Source organism: Crinia signifera, chromosome 19, assembly GCF_055691185.1.
Source record: "Crinia signifera chromosome 19, ASM5569118v1, whole genome shotgun sequence".
Lineage (NCBI taxonomy): Eukaryota > Metazoa > Chordata > Amphibia > Anura > Myobatrachidae > Crinia > Crinia signifera.
The window spans coordinates 100,292,080-100,311,493 of NC_139226.1; the positions used below are offsets into that span (position 1 = coordinate 100,292,080).

The 19,414-nt window shown below is 43.9% G+C and overlaps 1 protein-coding gene across 1 annotated transcript; it reads right to left on the bottom strand.

Moving 5' to 3' along the window:
- Positions 1-657: 657 nt before the first annotated feature.
- On the bottom strand, positions 658-19,412 carry DFFB (DNA fragmentation factor subunit beta). The gene is made up of 7 exons (XM_083163015.1): positions 19,172-19,412; positions 17,167-17,293; positions 16,403-16,591; positions 14,880-14,959; positions 6,971-7,141; positions 3,189-3,289; positions 658-1,824 (listed from the first exon to the last, which is right to left on the bottom strand). Exons 1-7 carry the CDS (start codon positions 19,304-19,306, stop codon positions 1,605-1,607), a joined length of 1,023 nt encoding a protein of 340 aa, XP_083019141.1. The 5' UTR covers positions 19,307-19,412; the 3' UTR covers positions 658-1,604.
- Positions 19,413-19,414: the final 2 nt, after the last annotated feature.

The window sequence follows — 19,414 nt, forward strand, 5'->3', positions numbered from 1 at the left end:
TGGGGTATATTTATAAAATGTTGATTTAAATTGATTATATCAACTAAATTTAGGACCGAAAATATTGGCAAGGGCTTTGGTGCAATTTACAACCCACAGGGAAAAAGCGCACACACCCCATTCATTGCTTTCTTTATGGGAAAATATTAAACTTCTGCTCCCTAAAGGCCCATACACACTGGGCGACTTTCATGTGAAAGCCGCTCAGTTGTCTCTTCTGTGTGTATAGGGCAGCAATAAGCGTTGAGTGATGCTGGTCCCTCCCGCATCATTGTTGCCGGACGCCACTCATTTGCTGGTATTACCAGCAGATGAGCGGCTTTGTGGACAGATTTCCATAGCGCTGCGCTATGGAAACCGGTCCGCCCCCTGCTGACCGCACCGGGCAGGGGGTGTGTATGCACTGAGCGACTTTAACCCCAGCGATGACAATGATCATGGCTGTCCATACACGCTGGGCAAAATCGCCAGGTGTGTATGGACCTTTACCGCGCATCTCCATCACACACCCTATCAAATGGTACCTGAGGCATCTAAATTAATGCGCTGTCATTACGGAGTAGTTGCTCACTGCGGTTTCAGATCGATTTGAAATCTGTGTGTGCTGCTGCCACATTTGTTGCTCAATCCTTCGAGTGCCAAGTGAATTTGCCAAAATTGGTGTGAAAATTGTCAAGCAAACCTTTTTATTCATCATAATGACCTGTAATGTTACCTTTATATAGGAAATATAATGTTTTCTACGCAACGTTTTTTCCGGTTTCAATGTCCCGGTGCGACCCTGCATTTTACCATGTTAAAGCGGTATTATGCGACTTCTCAGACTGCACAGGAGCTTCCCAGGCAGCAGGATCGCATGCGATCCCATTCCCCGCTGCCAGGAGACTTCCCGCATCAGAGGCCAGATCTGCAAGCAGGTTCGATATCGGACTCAGATGCGCACAGGACCGCAGATGTCAAACATCTGATTTGGGCACTTTTCACACGATGTCTTGGCCCGATCCGTTGGAAATCGGGTGAAAATGCCCAAATTGGACAAGTGTATGGCCAACTTTAGAGTTCTGGGTCAGATGTTGACCTTTTTAACTTTAAGTTATAAAGTGCCAAATTCTTCCATTGTGATTTACAATTGGGATACAATGCGTATCCACATTATGAAGTTGACATCATAAATGCAGGGTTAGGTTCTTTAGACCGCCCGTGTCTACGTCTACAATCAAAAGGGTGACGGGGTCAAAAAGTCTACATCGAAAAGTAGAACATGAGGTTTTTAATGGGTTTTTTTTGTTGGTTTTTCATGTTTTTTGGTGTCTATCAAAATAGGTGCACACTATTATAACCTAATTCTATGCCCACGTTGATGGTAAAGTATGAACAAGTCATCTTTTTACCAAAAAATTGTGTAAAAACTGTAGTTGTGGCCCTAGACACTGTAGACCTAGAGCCTGGATACTGTAATGCAGGCATAATACACTTTCTTATGGCAATATGATAAATCAATATAAATAATCATAAAATGAGAATTGTCAGAATACATGAATACAATAAATATTTTTTTTAAAACAATGATCCACTTAAAAAAAAAATATATAAAAAAGATTATTTCATTTCCTGGTCTTTTTGGGGGATTTTCTTTTTACATATATCATGGAGTCATCACACACCAAGTTATGGGAGGTTTTCTTATGGCAAGCTATGTGAACCAGCTTCAGGTTTTCCATGGTAAATAGCAGGTTGAAGAAGTATTGCCAGTTGACTTGTCTGCCATTGCTCCCCTTCACAGCGTCGGCCAGGCATGGCAGGACACTCCGTTTCTTCTCAATTCTAAAACAAAGTATATTATATATTCACAAACATAAGCGGTGTTCACATTCACTTCTGCCGGGTATGGATCATTGGATAGACAGCAACTAGGGCAACACCACTATGTCGACATGGGTTTTTTTTTTAACCTTTTTTTTTTTGTCCCGGATGTCAAAATAGTTGACATGGACACTGAAACGTAGCGATGCGCTCACCATGCTTCGGGCACACTACTTTATTCTCCCACCACGCCCTAGTGGACGTTAGGGCATGAAATACCGCCTGTCGGCTCAAAAAAAAAAAATACCAAAAAGGTAAAAACCCTCATGTTGACCTTTTAATTGTCGACCTAAATGACCCTAGTCATGTTGACCTTCCTGCATGTCAACCTAATTCTTGTCGACCTAGTGACAGTATCTCTTTCTGCCAATCAGGAAATGTTGCGCGCGCATTGATTGTGAATTATACGCTATGCAGTTTTTTGTTTTTTTTTACTACATTTATTTATTAACAGTTTCTTATATAGCGCAGAATATTCCGTTGCGCTTTAGCCCTGGTTCGCCATTCGTTGCCAAACTCCTGCCCCCGATTACATTTACCCTCAAATTCTTCTGGAAAAAACAAGCTACAGTGGGCCAGATGTATTAAGCCTGGCAAAGAGATAAACTGGAGTTAATGTGGAAGGAGATAATGCATCAGCCAATCGGCTGTGTTTGAAATATGACAGTTGGGAGTTGATTGTCTGGTGCGTTATCTCCTTGCAATTTAACTCCAGTTTATCTCTTTGCCAGGCTTAATACATCTGCCCCAGAATGCGGTTACTGCATAAAAAAAGTCATTGATGTTGGAATGTGAATTGTAAAAAATAATGACCTCCATGCAAGGGCGAGGAAACACTCAGCAGTGAAGGGGTTAAGTCACGAAACCTAGTTGTGTTCGTTCACTGGTGCGATTGCTGTAAATGGGGTAAATTTGTTTGCAGTGTTTACTTTGAGAAACAGCCGCACAAAACGGCGCGTTGCGTCATGTTATTAACCCTGTGAGTGCCAACGTTGCTGTGCGAGATCCTCAAAATGTCCGTAAAAAAATGCCAGCGCCGCTCGCAGCAACTGTTCCTTTAGTATACATAAATACAAATGCAGCCAAGTTAATTCATTGAAGTGTAGTTAAATATTGCACCCAAAAAAAAGAAGTCGCTTGGCATTTTTCATGGATATTATGAGGATCGCTCACAGCAACATTGGCACTCAGAGGGTTAATATATAAACGACAAGTCTTCTCTCTGAATGTGAGATGAAATGTGTGAGGCTGGCTAGTAAATGACTAATCATGGTTATGGGAACATAGGATCAATCACAGAACGCGTTTTGGGGTTGTGCTGTTACCTGTGGTCCAGATTCCACGTGCTGAACACAATTCTGCTCTCTTTGTTACTGTATGGATTAATGGAGTGCTTGGAGGTACAGTCACTCGCATCAAAAGGACCCTACAGGAGGGAGAGAAGTAAAATCAGACGCGTGTAGCTAGAACAATCATGATGACCTCAGTCATTGAAACGCTAAACATTCATCGGGCACAAAGGAAGGACATTACGCTGCCAATAACCAGACAACTATTGCGTATATGGAAACAAAGAGGCCTTTAGAAGCAGATTGGTTAATAAATGTCCACGATAGCACCACACAGAATACAGCATCGGCCTCGGTCCCTTCATTGCATTTACAGTAATGCAGTTAGACAGGTGAGGCTAAAGGTGCATACAAGCTCTATGATTTTTTGACTAACATGGTCTATTTTGGACCTTCTGAATGATATTGGTCAAAATATTGCTCAGTGTGTATGCGACGGAGGATGATGATGCGCGAACCCGCCGGTCGTTCATCACGGTTGTTCGTCTACTGTACAGGTAGCTCAATTTGGAATTTTTTTTTTTTAAACTATACACTATAGCTAGATCACTGGTCAAATCGTTCAGTGAGTATGCCCCACATATTTTGTCCAGGACACTGGGGAAGTTCACGGTAAACTGGTCACCAACGTCTTTCAGTGCCTACATCATCCAGTGTGTATGCACCTTTAAGAGTAAATTTACTTTTAAAAATGAAAAAGAGATGATGTTCATAGCAACCAATCTATCATTTCTCTATTGCATCCTAGAAACTGCTAGACAGAATAAGATTGGAAAAAAGAAAAGAGCTAACCGTGGTTAGTGTAGAGCGCTTGACAAAGCAGTCAGTAGGACTGTGAAACGCGTTGGTGCTCACTGTTTGGACCCTAATCTACTTCAAGGACACATCCTTTCCACGCCCAAGGACTAGTCCCACCTGCCTACTCATCTGATCGGATTCCCCTTTACCTTTGGAAGTCTCTTGCCAGTGAAACTATGGATACTTGACCACTCACAGCAGTGAGGACTCCCGATAAGGCTAATTCCAACTGTGCCATCGGTTGTAGTCCATTTCAACATCTTCAGGACACCATAAAGTGGCCAATAAGGACTTCCTCAAAAAGCTTTTCCCAGGATCAGAGCAGGTTTAATATCCTTGAATTGGTGACTATCTATTGGTTCCAATCCTTCATTCACTCTTATTTTTTGTTTTTAGTGTACTGTATTTTAACATGTTTAATTGTTATTAAATTAGTCATCTAATTTTGTAACTGAAAGCGCTGCTTACTCTTGTTTATTTGAGAATAAGAGTGGATGCTATGGGCAACATCACCTCTTTAGAATCTTTCGTTAATTTACCCCTCGTAGTTCACACCGCACTCCTGGTAATAGGAGGACAACCATCATCTAGATCAGGCATGTCCAACGTTGGCCCCCCAGATGTTTTGAAACTACACATCCCAGCATGCTTTGCCACAGTTTTGCTATTAGAGAATGCTAAAACTATTGCAAAGCACGCTGGGATGTGTAGTTTCACAACATCTGGAGGGCCAATGTTGGACAGGCCTGATCTAGATTAAGACCAGTCTAAAAGGTATTTCTGGTTAAATAAAAGGAAATACATTCAGTGGAGGATTTAACACTTGGGCTGCAGGACTGACCCCCCTAGTAATATCCACCACCCAGCTTAGTGTCAATGAAGCCAGCTGCAGGCCGTGACTGCACAGGCTTCACTATGACTCGCAATGACTTCCTATTATAAGTGCCACCTGCCAATCACACCCAATACAGATGGCACCAGGACGAGGCATTTCCTGAATCTGCAATTAGCAGAGAGCGGGCATCCAGTAGGAAACCACTCCCTGTCTTTTGGGCAGTCCAGCCCGGCTTCTATGGGCTGCATTCGATGCAGTCCATAGAAACTCGTGTTTCGGGCATGCACAGTCGGGTTGCCACTTGGAGAACGCTAACGGTCTCCTCTCCAAGCACGGGTAGCGGCAGCTCCCCTACCACAGACAGGGAGTACCCGCTGCTATTTGGAATGTTTAAATTCATCTCCACACAGTCTTGTAGCATATTTTGTACCAGAGGAAAGGAAGTGACTTGCTACTTATGTTATATGCTTCTTTGCGTGACCAAATTATGGGCCCGATTCTGGTTCACTCGTGAAAGCAAACTCCTTCTTTAATGGACAAAACCATGTGCACTGCAGGTGGGGCAGATGTAACATGTGCAAAGAGAGTTTCATTCCCATAACAAATATTTATTATTTATTTAGTAACAGTTTCTTATATAGCGCACACATATTCCGCAGCGCTTTACAGAGTATAGTTGAACACTCACATCAGTCCCTGCAACAGTGGAGCTTACAATCTATATTCCCTACCACATGTACACGCACACATAGACATTCTATGGTTAATTTTTGTTGGAAGCCAATTACCCTACCTGTATATTTTTGAATTGTGGGAGGAAACCGGAGTACCCAGAGTAAACCCACGCAAACACGGGCGAATATACAGACTCCGCATGGTTAGGGCCATGGTGGGAATCGAACCCCCATGACCTCAGTGCTGTGAGGCAGTAATGCTAACCATTACACCATCCGTGATAACAATAATCTATTCCTTTTAAAGCCAAGTTCGTGGTCTAACTACAGCACCCTTCAGCCACAAACCTACTATTATTTGGAAAACATATTTTATATTGCTGAGTAAAAGTTAGCTATCTTAACCAGAGATCTTGTATGCCCTTGGTTTATGCAGCATAATACAATGTAACTTCCTTAGGGCAAAGCAAATTAACTGAGCATGACCAGTATTAAGAGCTGCAGTGCATCGTCTATCAGCATCTCCCTGTTCCAATAACTGTTTGTTTAAAGGGTTCTATAACCTTCAGCTGTTTGGTACATGCCCTCCTCCCACTATGTACTTTGCCTGTCTGCCTTCATTTTGTGATTTACAGACATGTATTATATCAGCACACAGAGTTATTTATTACTATTTTATCAATTTTTTATATTGACATTCCACAATTTCTACTTGCTGTAGGGCAGGAACAAGACCTATGTATTCAGAGAACAGGTTACTGTTATTATTTGTCATGATTCAGTGGTAGACCCAGGTTTAATCCTGATTGTGCATTTTCAGCTTGAAACACTTTGTTCATGTTTTAGGTGTCCTCCATATGTTGTATTAGAACCCAACATTTCCTTGCCATCATGGCTAGAGATGCAGGCAAACCATTTCTATTACTTTAGACTTAATGTTCTGGTATTCATTTCTATCCAACGTGTTTTACATAGATCATTTGTTTCAAGATTTGCTTTTAACTTCCATAGTTTTGAAATCAAATTAGTTTGCATTTTGATCTTCAAATTGTGATTTAGTCAGCAGGCTGTTCTAATGGTTATTTTGATCGGTCAATAGAATTATTTATGTTGTGATGGGTGGCCTCTGAAGAAATCACGTAACCGGAGAAACGCGTCAGTGGATAAGTTCTTTTGATTGCTACTTTCATGTTATACAATGTTTGACATCTAGACTATAGTATGATAAGCCAGAATTTAAAATTAAGGACTATTGCCAACAAAATTTCATGATATTTATGTTTTTAAAACTACAAGGCGGAATTAAAGGATGGGCCACCGTTCCACCATTTTAAAACAGTGCACCAACAGTTAATGGTTTTATAATCTATAGAATTCCTTTCATCTACCCCCTGAAAATCAATCAAGATAATACTTCAGTTCTAGTGAGATAAACAGCCAATGTGTCTTACTTGGCAAGAGAACCATCCTTCCGCAGTACAAAGACGATTGACCTTTACTTCAGTCCTGTCAAAGTAGCAGCCGTTGTATTTCACAGCTTTCAGTGCATTACAGAGAGTATCTGCAACTTCCTTGTATTCCTCTCTCACGTCTGGATCTACATTGGCACATGAGCCCTGCACCTAAGGAAATCAAAGCACTTGAGAAATAACTTTACATTGCTGTAATATAAAACTGAACAACCCCCATATTTTACAGAAATTTACATTTTAAGAAGCAACCAAATCTCAGACCGCTATAGACCTACATTACAGTATTTAAAGGGCCTTTGTCTGTTTTGTATAGAATATTGTACATTGCTGGATTCTGGCATAATTGTTTAAAATCATCTGATATTAACTTATTAAAAAATACAACCTGTCAATGCGGGAACTTTTGACATGCAAAGAAAAGGATTGTTATTTCCATCTCAAAGCATTTTCATTCGAACGTCATTTCTTTGTTCCATTCACAGTGAACAAAGGTACATCGCTCTAAGGTAGAACATTGTATTCTCTTTAGAAGTCGTAAAGTTCGTCCTCTTTATTTCCTTTAAATATTGGCATATATATCTTCTGTTCGTGTGTGTGTGTGTATACACACACACACACACACACACACACACACACACACACACACACATAATAACCCTTTCCCTGTGCTGTAGAAGTAGCTGCTGCACCTCTATATGTCACCTGTGAATGTGCCACCACCAGCCAAGAAAACAATTATAGTGACACTGCAACAGCAAATTCTTTTGAAAGCATTTTTCATTACAGCTTTTCTTTATTAAAAATTATTTCCCAAGATCTTTTGGCAGCCTTATAACATCCAGTGGTTCAGATATTTTCAAATAATGATCAACAAAAAGACTGACGCGTTTCATCATCAAGACTTCATCAGGGACGATGATCAATGATGTGGGGATACTAGAGTACCATATTCCACTGAACGCAAAGTGTGGGTCCTCTTGGACTTCTTATAACATAAAAAACATTCACTTTTTGGAGTCGGATTCCTGGGCCGTTTTCATTTAATCCGACAGTAACTCGACAGCTGGAATTCAATTTGTGTCAATTCAAGTCTGTGGGTCGGCGAAACAGGTCGCAGATGGTTCAAAAACATCTGTGAATTCGACAATCTGCGCCCTTTTCCAACTTTAAAAAAAGCTGGACCTGACACCCTTCAATACGGTCATTAATGGCAGCATTGTATAGGTGATTGCTGATATTTCCCCTGTCGGGAAATATCAGCACATATTGAATACCCCCCCTCAACTTGTTGAAATTGCTTTATTTGGTACTCTTTACCTAGAACGGCGCCCGCGATCAGAATCGCGGGCGTCGGGGGTAAAAAATCGCGGGCATTGCGGGTAAATCGCGGGTACATCAAAATCGTGTACCCGCGATCACCGCGATTTTTCCATAGGGAACAATGTTAAAAAGCCTAATTGATCGCGATTTTAATGTTAAATGCCTCAATGCCCGCGATTTTCCCATAGGAATCAATGTTAAATGGGCTACAGAGCCCAAATAGACCCAATTAACCCTTAAATGTCACCCCAATTTTTTTACGCCACCCCACGATCCACGCCAACCCGAAGCGTGGCGAGCGCAGCGAGCCCGCGAGGGGCGGCGGTACGCGTCCTCCGACCTTTTCATGCCCTACTATCCACGTCGGCGTGGAGTTGAGAATAGAATAGTGTGGCGAGCGCAGCGAGCCACCGAGCCCGAAGCGTGGCGAGCGCAGCGAGCCCCGCGAGGGGACGCGGATACCTTCACAGGTAAACGCGTCCCTTCGCGGGCTTCACAGGTGTCGGCGTCGCCACGGACACCTGTGAAGTCCGCGAGGGGACGCGTATAGCTGTGAAGGTATCCGCGTCCCCTCGCGGGGCTCGCTGCGCTCGCCACGCTTCGGGCTCGGTGGCTCGCTGCGCTCGCCACACTATTCTATTCTCAACTCCACGCCGACGTGGATAGTAGGGCATGAAAAGGTCGGAGGACGCGTACCGCCGCCCCTCGCGGGCTCGCTGCGCTCGCCACGCTTCGGGTTGGCGTGGATCGTGGGGTGGCGTCAAAAAATTGGGGTGACATTTAAGGGTTAATTGTGCCTATTTGGGCTCTGTAGCCCATTTAACATTGATTCCTATGGTAAAATCGCGGGCATTGAGGCATTGAATGCAAAATCGCGATCAATCTGACTTTTTAACATTGTTCCCTATGGGAAAATCGCGGTGATCGCGGGCATCGCGTCGCGGCCGTTTATGTACTGCCCGCGATCCCGCGATCACCCCGATGGGCGCCGTTCTAGGTAAAGAGTACCCTTTATTTTATAAACAAATAACTGCTTTTCATATTCCCCTAGAGCAGGCATTCCCAACCACAGTCCTCAAGGCACACCAACAGTGCAGGTTTTAGTGATATCCAGGCTTCAGAACAGATGGTTTAATCAGAATCCCTCAGATACTAATTAAGTCACCTGTGCTCAAGCCTGGATATCTACAAAACATGCACTGTTGGTGTGCCTTGAGAACCGTGGTTGGGAATGCCTGCCCTAGAGTGTGTCAACAAGCCAACCTATTGCTGTAAGATGTGGAAATTGAAGGGTTTAGTTTTCATTCTCTGCATTAAATCAAACGCTTCATTAAAAAAAAGAAGCAGACTCTGCCTTATCTGTAGTCAGGAATCATCATGACAAACGTTTAAATTATCTTAGGCAGTCCAGTATTCTGATTGGTATATTTTATCACTGCTGGGATCTGGGTTGTACCATGTGATAGTCACTTTAAACAAGTAAAATGTATTCATGCTAGCAGCCAGAGGACACACATAGGGATACGGTCATTAGGTCTACACCAACTAGGTCGACAAGCATTAGGTCAACAGGCAGCAAGTTCGACATGGGTCAAGTTCGACAGGTCATTAGGTCGATAGTCAAAAGGACGTCATGGGTTTTTTCACTTTTTTTTGAGCCGACAGGCGGTATTTCATGCCCTACCATCCACTAGGGCGTGGTGGAAGAATAAAATAGTGTGCTGAGCGTAGCAGAGCACTGTGCCCGAAGCATTGCGAGCAAAGCGACTGTTTCGACATTCAGGTTAAAAAACAAACAAACAAAAAACAGTGAAAAACCCCATGTCGACCTTTTGACTCTCCACCTTGCCCGTGTTGACCCAATGCTTGTCAACCTAGTTGGTGTAGACCTAACAACCCACACATAAACATTCACATATTAATACACTAAAAAACATTCATGCATTTCTTAATAATGTAACTGAACCTCAAAAAAATGTTAAAGGAGACTTCTCTTCTGTTAACCAATAAAACACCCGAAAAAAATCAATAACCGCATTAAACAGTAGGTCAGTATTTAACAGCACAATAACCACTTGGATAAAATATTTAATTTAAAAAATAAAAATGTGTAAAAATAATCACTGAATTAATTTGTAGTTGATTAAATAATTATATCACAATAATATGAAACCCCTAAGATGCCATTCGGGAGGTAAAAAATCTTGCAGAAAAAAAATACTGATGTGAAACCTATTGGAATTTCTAAACTGGACTCTATTAAGTCGCTCTGCTTCATTATTAAATAAAAAATTAAAAATAAGCCCCTACCTTAGAACCCAACATTTTTAGTAACTGTCGGGTAGATTTATGAAGCAGTGATAAGGGAGGAGAAGTGAAAAAGTGCCTGGTACTTTATCACTGGCCAATCAGCTTCTGGCTGTTAAGTTAAAGGCTGGGTTTAAATAGCAGCTGATTGGCCGATGATAAATTACGAGGCACTGTATCACTTCTCCTCCCTTATCACTGCTTCATAAATCTACCCCTGTGAAACCTAATAAAGGTGTAGTCTACTGGGGGCTACACAAGGGACATTTTCTAATCTATTTTCCTAGGTCGCTTAGACAATGCCCATACATTACTCCGCGTGTAGAGGAAAAAGCGAAAGCTACTGTATGCGTGGCCCGCCGACAGTATGCTGGATAAATCTAGCTAGATCCCCGGTCAGGGCAGGAGAACACTGGCCCTTACAGATCGCTCAGCACACAGCGCTGACACATTGCTATGCAATGAGCGTTCTAAACGATCTCGGAACGCTCAGCAACATCTCCCCGTGTGTAGGACCCTTATTTGTCACACACAAATTGCAGATTAACAAAGAACAAGAAAGAGATTCGGTACTCTTTACCTAGCACGGCGCCCATCGCGGCCATCAAATTCACTAAAAAACGGGTGCGACGCGATGCCCGTGATTTCCCATAGGGAACAATGTTAAAAGTGTGATTGGACGCGATTTTACTGTTCAATGCCTCAATGCCCGCGATTTTTCCATAGGAAACAATGTTAAATGGGCCACAGAGCCCAAATAGTCCCCCTGAAGTCTGAAATGGCCCCCACAATTGTTAACGCCACCCCACGATCAACGTGAACCCGAAGCGTAGCGAGCCCGCGAGGGGCGGCGGTACGCGTCCTCCGACCTTTTTATACCCCCACTATCCACGTCGGCGTGGAGTTGAGAATAGAATAGTGTGGCGAGCGCAGCGAGACGAGCGGACGCGGATACCTTCACAGGTAAACGCGTCCCTTTGCGGGCTTCACAGGTATCCGCGTCCCCTCGCGGGGCTCGCTCGCCACGCTTCGGGCTTGCCACACTATTCTATTCTCAACTCCACGCCGACGTGGATAGTGGGGGTATGAAAAGGTCGGAGGACGCGTACCGCCGCCCCTCGCGGGCTCGCCACGCTTCGGGTTCACGTTGATCGTGGGGTTGCGTTAACAATTGTGGGGGCCATTTCAGACTTCAGGGGGACTATTAGGGCTCTGTGGCCCATTTAACATTGTTTCCTATGGAAAAATCGCGGGCATTGAGGCATTGAACAGTAAAATCGCGTCCAATCACACTTTTAACATTGATCCCTATGGGGAATCGCGGGCATCGCGTCGCACCCGTTTTTTTAGTGCATGCGATGGCCGCGTTTTTTTACCCCCGATGACCGTGATGGACATCGTGGGCGCCGTGCTAGGTAAAGAGTACCAGAGATTCTTGCCAATAATTACCTGGACATCATTTTGCAAATCCTGGGATGAACACCAAGTTCTAGAGGAAATCAATATCTCTTTGTTCACCCATTGACTGTTTTTTGTTTTGTATTAAGTTAATGTCAGACGATTTGAAACAAATTACATTAATATTTGTTATACCAAAACGTCTGGTAGGCCTGATACATTTAAACATCAAAAAAGTTACATTTGGAAAAGAGAGCTAGAGGTTTCTCAGCCTTAAGGTGCCCATACACTGTGCGATAGTGCTGTGCGATGCAATGCGGGCATCCCATCGCACAGCACAAAGTCTGTGCAAGCTGGGGTAAACAATGTATTTTTTACTCAGTCTGATGTATGCCCAGCATTAACCCCTCCCTCTAACCTGAGTGGTATTACCAGGGCTTAAAGCGGTCATGCAGTGGTGGGGGAACTCTAGGCAGAGGGGCCGGTGGTAGGGTTTTTAGCATCCCCCTGCAAACTAGAATGCTTTTCTGCGATAATTGCTGTGCAGGGCCAATGAAGAAGAAGGATTTTGTCAGAAAGAGTGAACTAGAATAAGGTCCTTAGTTCCACCCCATTCCCCCTCACTTTAACCCCTGGGTATTACTAAACTAATTGAGCATATACTGTACCACTATCCACATGTCAGTCTTAATGTGCCCATACACGGTAGAATGGTGCTGATCAATGCGATGTACGCTCCCACAGGCATCCCATCGCTCAGCACATAAAGTCTGCGCAGCGCGTGCTAGATCCTGATCACATCGCATACAAGTTGTATTGTACCGTGCATAGGCACTTTTACTGTAGTGTTCCTATATACCAACATTTCCCACTGCCAAAAAATTACAGCCCTTAAGGGTTGGTTACTAAATGTAATGACTGCAATGTTGTTGAATCATCTATCTACAGCAGGGGTCCTCAAACTATTTTGCTCTGGGACCCCATCAGACAATACATATAATGACAGGACCCCAGCAAGTTACTGCAGAAGGTCATCACATCACATGTGTAGTCAGCAGACGGCACATACATGGCAGCATTGTGGAGGCACAACATGATGGGAGGAGTCTGAAATAACAGACAACTCAACAGATTTATCAGACTCCTTCAATCAGTGACTGAGATTAGAAGTCATCAGCCTGATGGTCAGCAACATGGAGTCGCGATCTCATGCCGAGAAGGTCGAGACCTACAGTTTAAGAACCACTGATCTACAGTATCTATATAATATTAGCGGCTGATATCAAGGAGATTTGGTCACTAGGTCGACAAGCTTTAGGCATGTCGACATGACTGAAGGTTGACATGGGTTAGGTTGACAAGGTCATTAGGACAACACAAGCATTAGGTCGATATGGGGCCGACAGTCAAAGGTCGACATGGGGTTTTTCACTTTTTTTTGGGAAGCGACATTTGCCGACAGGCGGTATTTCACGCCATACCATCCACTAGGGCGTGTTAGGAAAAAAAAATAGTCTGCGTAGCGAGGCACCGAACCCGAAGCATGACGAGCGTACACAGTGCTACGTTTCAGTGTACATGTCGACTGTGTCAACATTCCGGACAAGAAAAAAAAACATGAAAAATCCTGTCGACCTTTTGACCGTCAACCTTCCCCGTGTCGACCTAATGCGTGTGTCAACCTAATGACCCTGTCGACCTTCAGTCATTTTGATCTTCAAGCATGTCGACCTAGTTGCTGTCTATCCAATGATCTATACCCATATCAAGCCGCTGAATTTAAATGTGGTTGACATTAGATGTAAACACTACTGCAATAAACAGCGTATAGATATATATTTAACCCTTTAAATGTCCAACATCTCTGTGAGACATGTGTAAAATATCTTCTAAAAATGCCAGTCGCTCACATTTGTTATTTAAATTCAAATAATAAATATTCTATTTCCTATATCAGGTAGCCATTACAGGTCATTAGGATGAATAAAACAGTTTGCTTGCCAATTTTCACACTGATTTTGACAGATTCACTTGGCGCTCAAAGGGTTAATTGACCTCAATATAGAAAAACGGTGTGGCCACAAGATCAACATATATTTAACAGAGTTGTGTTCCATTGTAGAACTCAGCGTTTTAACAGGTTCCCACCCAGCTTGCCTATGTACTGCCAGCATGAGTGAAATGTAGCTGGGTGTGCATCCAAACTGGGTTTCTCCAATCACTGACCTAAGATGCCACAAAATATGTGATGCATACTGTACTGTAGCTCTCGGGCGATGTAAAACTACAGCACTGTATATACTGCATAGTATTGCTGTGCAATGCACATTGTGTTGACCAAATCTGTTCGCCATTCATTCCATAGTCCCAGCCATTTATTACAGCCCAGCTATAATGACTATTCCAACATTTCTAACCACAAACAGGACACTTAGTGCTTGGACCTCCATAAAAACACAGCTTTCTGGCATTACTAGGTTTGTCATAATGCTTTAAAGTATGTTTATGGGGGAGATTCAATCGCCGTCGAGCATCTCCCGTGGGGGAGATGCTCGACGGGCCCTATTCAATGCTGTCTTCCCCGACAGCATTGAACAGGGTTTTCTGTCAGAACGAGCCCGACATCTCTAGCTGTCGGGCTCGTTCTGCCGAGAACAGCCGGGAAGTGACGAGCTGCCGGCTGCAGCTCGTCACTTCCCGGCCGCAACTCGCGGCCACGCCCCCTTCTCGCCGCTCGGCGGCCGGGACATTGAATCCCGACTGCCGAGCTCCAGTCGAGGTAAGCGAGAACGGGACAGGGGCACGGCTGTCGCGCTAGCTCGACAGCCGTGCCTCTGACATTGAATACCCCCCTATATCTTACCTCTTTCATGTAACTACGAATTCTGCTTTCACAGCTGTACCTCATGTAACTGGACTTGTTCTTATGCCGAGAGTCTATGCCTAAAAACAAATATAGAGATAAAACACATCAGGAATACAAAGTATAATCTATCTAATGTAAACTCGCAGGGCAGGAGAGGAGCCCCCTTGGGAGCAGAAGCCCGGTGGCAGAGGACTCCATTGCCTCCCAGAGTTATGCCTCTGTGGGGACAGAACTTTTGGTAGCGCAGATGTTAGACACTTTTTGGGGTACTTTAGAGTCAGAGATGATAAAAATGACCTAATTCTTTGTCCATCAGGTCTGCTTGTCAAGATAACAAATCTGTACAAATGTATACATATTGTATTATACATGTAATGAATGACAATCAACTGAAGATAAATCCCAAGAAGCCTATTATCCTTGCACTGTCCCATCAACATGATTTCTGGGACAATGTATAAATCTCACATACTATCACAATAAAATGTTCAGGTAAAAAGCACTTTAAAGTCCAGAGGAAGTAAAGTAACTATGAAATTAAATGTCCCATATATTTAAAGGCATGGGTGACTAGTCAAGTAAAACACCTTCACAACAGAAAAAACTAAGAAGCATCCTAACAAAGCCACTAATATTGCCAGTGTGAATAATATATGAATAAATATTGACCTATTGTATTCTTACCTTAAGATGTATATTTGGTACTTGTTTCCTAGCACGGCGCCCATCACATCGTATACCATAACACTAAATAAGGTATACGATGGTATGCGATGAGACGCGATGTTGTACAATAAAATATCGCATCATATATGCGATCGTATATGATTTTTGATTGTACAATCACCCTGATGTGTCCTTACAATGTGAAATGGCCCGCCATAGTCAACGCCAACCCCCGGGATCAATGCCAACCCGAAGCGTGGCGAGCGCAGCAGTACGCGTCATCCGATCTTTTCATACCCCCACTATCCACGTCGGTGTGGAGTTGATTTTAGATAGTGTGGCGAGTGCAGCGAGCCACCGAAGAGAAGCGTGGCGAGCACCGCGAGGGGACACGGAATACGAGCCCGAAGCATGGCGAGTGGACGCGCAATACATGTAAATTAATCCATGTCCCCTCACGGGGCTCGCCACGCTTCGGGCTCGGTGGCTCGCTGAGCTCGCCACACTATATAAAGTCAACTCCACGCCGATGTGGATAGTGGGGGTATGAAAAGGTCGAAGGACGCTTACCGCTGCGCTCGCCATTCTTCGGGTTGGCGTTTATCGTGGGGTGACGTTGAGTATGGGGGGCCATTTAACATTGTAAGGACCCATCAGGGTGGTTGTACAATAAAAAATCTTATACCATCGCATCGAATGCATTGTATGAGGCTATATGGCATGCAATGTGATCGCATAAGATGCCATAAGATGAAAATATTAGGTGCCGTGCTAGGAAACAAGAACCGTATTTTTTATTGTGTCAAGTAAAAGGCTCTATTCAATATGGTGCCGGTTTAATCAGCCAAACTAACCTTCAAACCAAGCCTCGTCTTCTTGCCGACCTTCCGCCAAGATGTTTTCATTAAGGTTGCTGATAAAGTCGACAAGTATTTTCCGTCTCTTGGGAGCCTGTTCGTCAGACAGTAGTCTCCTTGCAGCCTCCGTAACATCCACCTGCCTCTTGTAAAATGCCTTCAGTAGTCGGTCGATGTCCGTGACGACTTTTGTCACCAAGAACAAACAAAATAGAGAATGAAAAATGAATATTCTATGTATAGTGCTGTACCCTATAAATTAAAGGGAACAGCATTATTATAAATCAGAGAATTTCAACCCCTTTCAACTCCCGGCACGCCAAACAAGATTTTAAAATTGCCAAAGCGCACCATCAGATCCCCACAAGGAAAAACACGTTGGCCCCCACAGAAAAAAAAAGGTCAGGGATGCAAGATATGGCAAAGTGTCATAACATAGAGGGGGCAGAGGACACGGGGTGTAAGAAAATAAATGTGGTCAGATCCGGGAGCCAACCGCAGAGAGGTGTAAGCCGGGCACACATTGGCATGGAGAGCATGTTCAGGGCCTTCCGCTGGATGTTTTGGATGAGAACTTCAGATGACACCAGGCAGCCACCTCCTGGGTCAGTAGGAAGAGCTGTCAAGCTTAAATCATGAGAAGGATAAAGTTCAAGTAATGCTAATCCCACAACCAAACTGGGGCAATGCTGGGTATCCCAGCTAGTACTTAATATGAATCTGACTTTTAGCCACACCCATCCTGAAATATAACTACTTACATCCATGCCATGTCTCTCCGGGGGCAAGTAAGATTAGGTCGGTGTTATCTGGAAGGTTCTTCAGGTATTTGTCACTTATCTCTGTCCCATCCTCATACAGACAAACGCGGGTGCTGTTAGGAGGCAGCTGAAATTAAATCAACAATTACATCATTCAGGGCAATAAAACAAAAGAACTACAAAAACACCCTGCTAAAGGGAATTTCACAGGCATTAGCGTTGTAATAGGCATTATTAAACATAAAGCTATTATTAACAACAAATTATTCAATTAGATTAGAAATTGTTCCTAAAAACTTTAAATAACATTAATAACATAATCTATATATAAAAGGCTTATTATTCCTCACCTCCATGGAGGTGAAGAAATGCCACTGACCACTAGAGGCCACTCGACAGACCACATTACTCCTTTGTGAAAGTAAAAGCAATTTTTGCAGGGACACTGATCTGTTTCAAACTCCCTGGATATTGGGAGAGGGAGCTGTGAAGACAGAGATTGGGGGTAGGAGCAGTTATGGACTGGCGGTGAGGAGTTTGTGGGCTAAAAATGGTCACAGCTCAAAGTGAAAGTAAAAACTGTCAAAGCTGAAAGCGAAAGTAAAATGGTCACAGCTGAAAGCGAAAGTACATTGCAGAAGCTGTCATTTTGACGGGGTTTAACTAGTATATTAATAAAAGCATCAACCTCAATATGGGAAATACTGTAGATTACAGGAAGTTGTGTATCTCTACCCCTTTCACATCACACTTGTAACCCGGGTTATTGCAGGTGAAAGCACCAAAGTGAATAACCCCTGTCGACCGGCAAATCAACCCGGGTAAGGGTTAAACTGGGTCATTCTGCGTATAACAGTTCAGTATGAAAAGTGTGACACGGGTCATACCCGGGTTCAAAAACCCTGGTCCAACCCGAGTCTGAAAGCGGTATCATATACATGTGACAGGATGCTGGTAACAATGTATTACTCCTATACTTCCTTAGTATGAATGAGCCTCTGCCCGCTCTGTATAGCGTTGTAACAATGTATCGCTACTATACTTTCTTAAGGTCCATACACACTGGGCGATTATGCCCAGCGTGTATGGACAGTGATGACCGCTGTCATCGCTGGGGGGGAAAGCCGCTCAGTGCATACACACTGAGCGGCTTTCCCCCCAGCCTGGCGCTGTCAGCTGGGGCGGACGCTATGCAAAGCCGCTCACCTGCTGGTAAAACAATGCCAACCCATACACACTGGGTGGCTTCGAGCTGAAAGCTACTAAAACTTGCTGTTTTGAGCGGCTTTCAGCTGAAATTCACCAGTGTGTATGGGCCTATAGTGTGAATGAGTCCTTGCTCAAACTGTATAGCGATGTATTAATGTATCACTACTATACTCTCTTAGTGTGAATAACCTGCCTGCATTACAGTATATAGCACCTACCTGATTTACATTAAATAGCAATGGGGTGTGGTATGGTGGTCCGACAATCGGAATTCCGACTTCCGTCTTCCGGTACTCCAACAGGGGGGTGAGCACAAAGAAGCCCCTTGCGATCTCGCTGTGCTCGCCACACTGCAGGTTCGGTGGCTCGCCACAGGTTCTATTCTCCCGCTATGGTGGTTGCGGACCCCCACAAGGAAGAATAGTCCCTGTCAGTCAGGATCCCGACTGTCAGGCATTTAAACAGTCAGGATTCCGATGTCGGAGTACTGACCGTCGGAATCCGGCACCCATAGCAATGTACAGTACATATGTAGCACCTACCTGCATTACAGTATTGTGTACCTGTCTGCATTACAGTATATATCAATGTACAGTATGTAGCACCTACCTGCATTATATAGTATAGCAATGTAACGTATATGTAGAGTATAGGGCACCTGTCTGCATTGCAGTATATAGCAATGTACAGTATATAACACCTACCTGCATTACAGTATATAGCAATGTACAGTATATAGCAGCTGCCTGCATTGCAGTATATAGCACCTGCCTATAGTATATAGCATGCACAGTACCTGGAACTTCTTGCACCCTCTGTCCCGGAGCTCCCTCAGGTCCCTGCAGGCTACCCCATACTTATTTTCGCTGCTCACTGTCCTGACTTTAAATATCTTCATGCGCCCCTGAGCAGAGGCCGCGCCGCCCATCATCACCGGCGCTCACACTGGGTCTGGGACTGGGACATTGTTGTGTACTATGGTCTCCGGTGGAGCCCAGGACAGGGGTTGCGGCGCTGCGCATGCGCGCACTCTCCTGCG